Source organism: Helianthus annuus, chromosome 15, assembly GCF_002127325.2.
Source record: "Helianthus annuus cultivar XRQ/B chromosome 15, HanXRQr2.0-SUNRISE, whole genome shotgun sequence".
Classification (NCBI taxonomy): Eukaryota; Viridiplantae; Streptophyta; class Magnoliopsida; order Asterales; family Asteraceae; genus Helianthus; species Helianthus annuus.
The window spans coordinates 6,009,963-6,014,482 of NC_035447.2; the positions used below are offsets into that span (position 1 = coordinate 6,009,963).

The window sequence follows — 4,520 nt, forward strand, 5'->3', positions numbered from 1 at the left end:
TCTGTTTAAACCGTTCAACTTTATATTGATTTTTTTTTAATTGTGTTCCTATTATAATTCCAATCGAGATATATTTTGTACAAAAAACTAAAAAGAAAAAATTAGCATAATGTTTACAGTTTAAACGTAGTTATGTTATATGCATTTGTATTTTTTGTTGTAAATTTGTAACTTTAGGGTAGTAATATACAAAGAATAAAATACAATTAGGTTTCGGGTTAATCGAGTCCTATTTGTATCAACCCGTGAAAACTCATGTCGTGTTTGGACTCATACGTCTAACACGATTTTCAGGTTAATGTCAAATTTGAGGTACGTGTTGTGCTTTGATAAGCCAAGCCACAAACACACCCACTTAGTTTGTATAGTTTACGCATCGTCATGTTGAAACAAAATACAAGCTTAAATAGAATAATAATTGTAATTACTTGTACTAGTCTTTCACGTATAATCGTAGGCAGATATGAATATGCGATATTTTTGTGAATTAAATAGCATTGGATAGCACCGTTTTTTTTTCAGTGTTGTAACAATCGCTAGGCGCTATCGACTAGCGATTAATCAGGATTAATAGGGATTAATCGGATCAGGATTTTTATATGTAACTTTTAGTTATATATACACCCCACACACAATTTTTATGTAGTTTTTTAAAGTAGACATGTTTAATTCCCTCATTGACCCATTTTTTTAAGTAATTGACGGGAATTTATACGGTTTGGTCGAAATTTTGCCGACCAGAATAGAACTGTCATTGACCGCCTAATGATTAATCGGACATTAATTGGCGAACCTCTGATTAACGACTAATCGGTGACTAGTCGGGATTTTTACAACCATGGTTTTTTTTGCTTGTATTATATACGAGTAATTTTTATATATATTTCAATTTTTTTGTCACATACAAAATGTCACATAAATGTTTAATTGATCAAAAGTAACAAACGATCATTGGTTACAAAATAACCCGGTTTTAACAATAAGAACACGATTCTAACTAGGGCTGATAACTTTTGACATCATTCGGAACATGACGTTGAAATAATCAGATTTTGGGTTGTTATGTCTAACTGTTTAATAAACAGGTCGTGTTCGTGTTAAGATATATATGTCACTCAACTAAATGGATCATGTTTATGTTGCCTTGTTCAACCGATTTAATTAAGTTGGTCGAATCACCAACCCAAACTTAGAATAAAAAAACGGATCATACTTAGGTTGCCTTGTTCAACCGGTTTAATTAAGTTGGTCGAATCACCAACCCAAGCTTAGAATAAAAAATAAACAGGATACTCTATATAATTGTTGTAACCCATTTATAACTCGTCAACTCATTTATTACCCATCAGCATGATTACATCTTGATTACAGCTTATTTACAACAAGCCAACCAATTTGACTCGTTTAAATAAACGGATTACGCCCATCGTGTTCAGGTTACACGATTTTAAAAGTGTCTGCGTTAAATCATGTCTGTTGATATCTTTAACACGAATAAATATATATAGTGTTTGAGTTCAACTATTCAACCACTTGCTCTAAAACCGCTAATTTTAATACGTATAAACACGTTTTAGATGATTTAACATGTTGATGACCTTGCAAGAGCCGTACAGTCTTGGGTTTGACTTTTTTAATGTGACACAAAAGTCAAAATTCTAATCTACATTTGGATGTTTTCAAGTTTTCCGCTATAAACAAACAAAATGCCTAACGACAATTACATACTAACATACATACAAATAAATCCTCCGATCGATTAAATACACGCGCCATATGTGTGTCGAATGATAATTAAAAACAGGTTCGGGTTGAAACAAGTCATTTCTGCTTTAAACGAAAACTTAAACATCAGTATTCGAAACAAACGGATAAAATATAAAAAAATCCGAAAAAAAAATAACCTAAATTTTTAACTCGACACACCCGAGAATCGTCCCCCTACAACGAGTCATGGAAGCCGCTTTCTGCCACACGGGCTTCTCATTCCCGAGCGTTAAAACATCAACATCCGACATCTTTTTAATATCCGAATTCCATCCTTCGGGCCCGATCACACCACCAATCACATATATATCATCCCGAAAGCCCATCATAGCGAACCCGATTCTCCTCTTGAATCCCGAAGCCGAAATCACAACTTTCCTCGATTCCCGGTCTTGTTTATATATAAGCCCGTGACTCATCACGTACAACGAACCGTTAACCACGGTCATCGGGCCTTGAAGCCACGAATGCTCGTGAACTCTCCACCCGTCTTTGGTCAACACCTGAACCGTGGTCAAACCCTTGTGCACCACATGCACCTCAGCCCCGATTACTAACCCGGTACACGCCGAGTTATGAGAGTAGTGAAGATCGGGAATCGAACCCCAAACGTCGTTATCCGGATCGTAAATTTCCGCTTTCGAGATCGACTTCCGGCACGTCGTGAACCCACCTGCGACTAATATCTTCCCGTTCACCACACAACAAGCAAACATGGCCCGTGGAACAATCATGGGGGCCCGTTGGGCCCACTGTCGGACCACCGGATCATACGCCCAGACCTCGTTTGTAGCAAAGCTCCCGTCTTGGTCACCGGTCAACGGGTCAACGGCATCACTACCGCCACCTAGGACAAACAATTTCCTCGCGGTAGAAACCACACCAAAATGGGCCAAATTTCGAACTTTTGAAGGAAGTACCGGGAGAGTGATCCAGAGGTCTCGGGTCGGGTCGTAAAGTTGCCACACGTTTTCTGGGTCAAACGCGCAAACGCATAACAGATTTTCACTTGATTTGAGTTCTTCACGGGCTTTATATAGCTCGGTGCTGTGAACTGCTTCGCGCCAAGAACGACAAATTACTTCTAGTTTCGGGAAAAGGTAGTACGGGACCCGTGCAAGACACCTGATAGCAACAGCATCGGGGAGACCTTCAATGAGAGCCGACATAACTAACAGCAACCTGCCAAGAAGCGAAAAAGACAAAAATACCCTTCAATCTAGGACCCGATACATCACTTTCTACGATAAACAAACATTGAGTACGTGAATTTAAGCAGTTACGGTTTAAGAAAATTGAAATCCAAGGCTTCTTTACTTACAAGAGTTCGAATCTTATAAGCTCGTGTTTTAAAACACGTAGGGGGGGGGGGGGGGGATTGCTCATAGTTGTTAATAGCGATAAGGTACCCATATGCTATATAGCGATTATCGATAAATAGCAGACGCTATTTTATAAATAACGATACACTAGAAAAAAAATTTGAAAATTTTTATATGTATATTATATCAAAATACCCTGGTATATACGCTATTTTACATGTATATTTAACAAAAACCTAAAATCCAACTATTTTATAGCTATATTTAATCGCTATTCATATTAAAAAAAAAAAAAAACTGAAATCCCACTATTTATAGCTACATACCCTGTAGCGACCTTCGACATATACGCTACGCTATTCGCTACAGCGACCGCTATTGACAACTACGGGATTGCTTATTATCTACTTATTGCTTACTAAAATAAGCAGTTTAGATAAACAATCCCGAAAATTCTCAAAGCTGATTATCGTTGTATCAAAACGCAATAAGCATAGTTGTTACATAGCGAATAGGGATAAACAGCGGGCGCTAATTTATAATTATAATGTATGGGTCTATTTTATTACGACATAAGCCGAAGCCGAGGGCTCAAACTTGATCGAAAAAACAGTTAACCGAGTTATAATCCTACAAAATTTAGATATACCACTGGACCACAATTAATCAAGAACAAAAAACAGTAGCAAAACGTAGAATCTAATCCCTATCTTGATTATAAAACTATCATCAAATCGGATTGAAATTCATGTAAGAACTTAATTAGATTTACAACCAGCACAATCTTATCTTTCTGTTTGCGTTTTTAACCCCAAATGACACAATTGCAATCACAAATTTACAAATCATCAAGATTTCATAATCGAAGTTATAAAACCCAAATCAGATAAACAGAAACTGGATCCAAACAGACCCGATTTCAACATTTTCTAATCGAGATTAATAACCCCACATCAATTGGGTAATTGGGGCTTCAGAAAACGTGCAAATTGGGTCAAATTAGTAACGTGAATCGATAATTGAAGGGAAAACAGCAAAACTTACTTGAAAAGGGAGATTTGAGGCAGTGATTTATCGAGAAATGGGGGCGAAGTGGGTGTGAAGAAGAGGGCAAAATGATTATTTTGGTCGGTTTTTGTTTATTTGAGATGAAGAGAAATCGAGAAGGGATGGAATTGTACGGAAATGCAAAGTGTAGGGATTTACAATTTCCAAACGTGGTTTTATTGGAGGAGAGAAGATTGGGTGTCAATTGTAATCTTAGGTTCATGAGACACTTGTTAATGTTTACCGAAGGATGAGTAAATGGTATCGAGTACCGGTACTGGTATTGAATTTCTTAATCTGAAATATTTTCGATACTGACTCTTGACATTTAGGGTATTGGTTCAACACCATTCTGGTACAGTACCGGTTTTTACATTTAAATAC

The 4,520-nt window shown here is 37.0% G+C and overlaps 1 protein-coding gene across 1 annotated transcript; it reads right to left on the reverse strand.

Moving 5' to 3' along the window:
- Positions 1-1,754: 1,754 nt before the first annotated feature.
- Positions 1,755-4,294, reverse strand: LOC110910298 (F-box/kelch-repeat protein SKIP30). The gene is made up of 2 exons (XM_022154988.2): positions 4,134-4,294; positions 1,755-2,949 (listed from the first exon to the last, which is right to left on the reverse strand). The coding sequence occupies exon 2, from the start codon at positions 2,934-2,936 to the stop codon at positions 1,905-1,907; it is 1,032 nt and encodes a 343-aa protein (XP_022010680.1). The 5' UTR covers positions 2,937-2,949; positions 4,134-4,294; the 3' UTR covers positions 1,755-1,904.
- Between the last annotated feature and the right edge of the window lie 226 nt (positions 4,295-4,520).

Excerpts from the sequence above, each read along its gene's own strand:
- LOC110910298 (XM_022154988.2), bottom strand. The coding sequence starts at position 2,936 with ATGTCGGCTCTCATTGAAGGTCTCCCCGATGCTGTTGCTATCAGGTGT.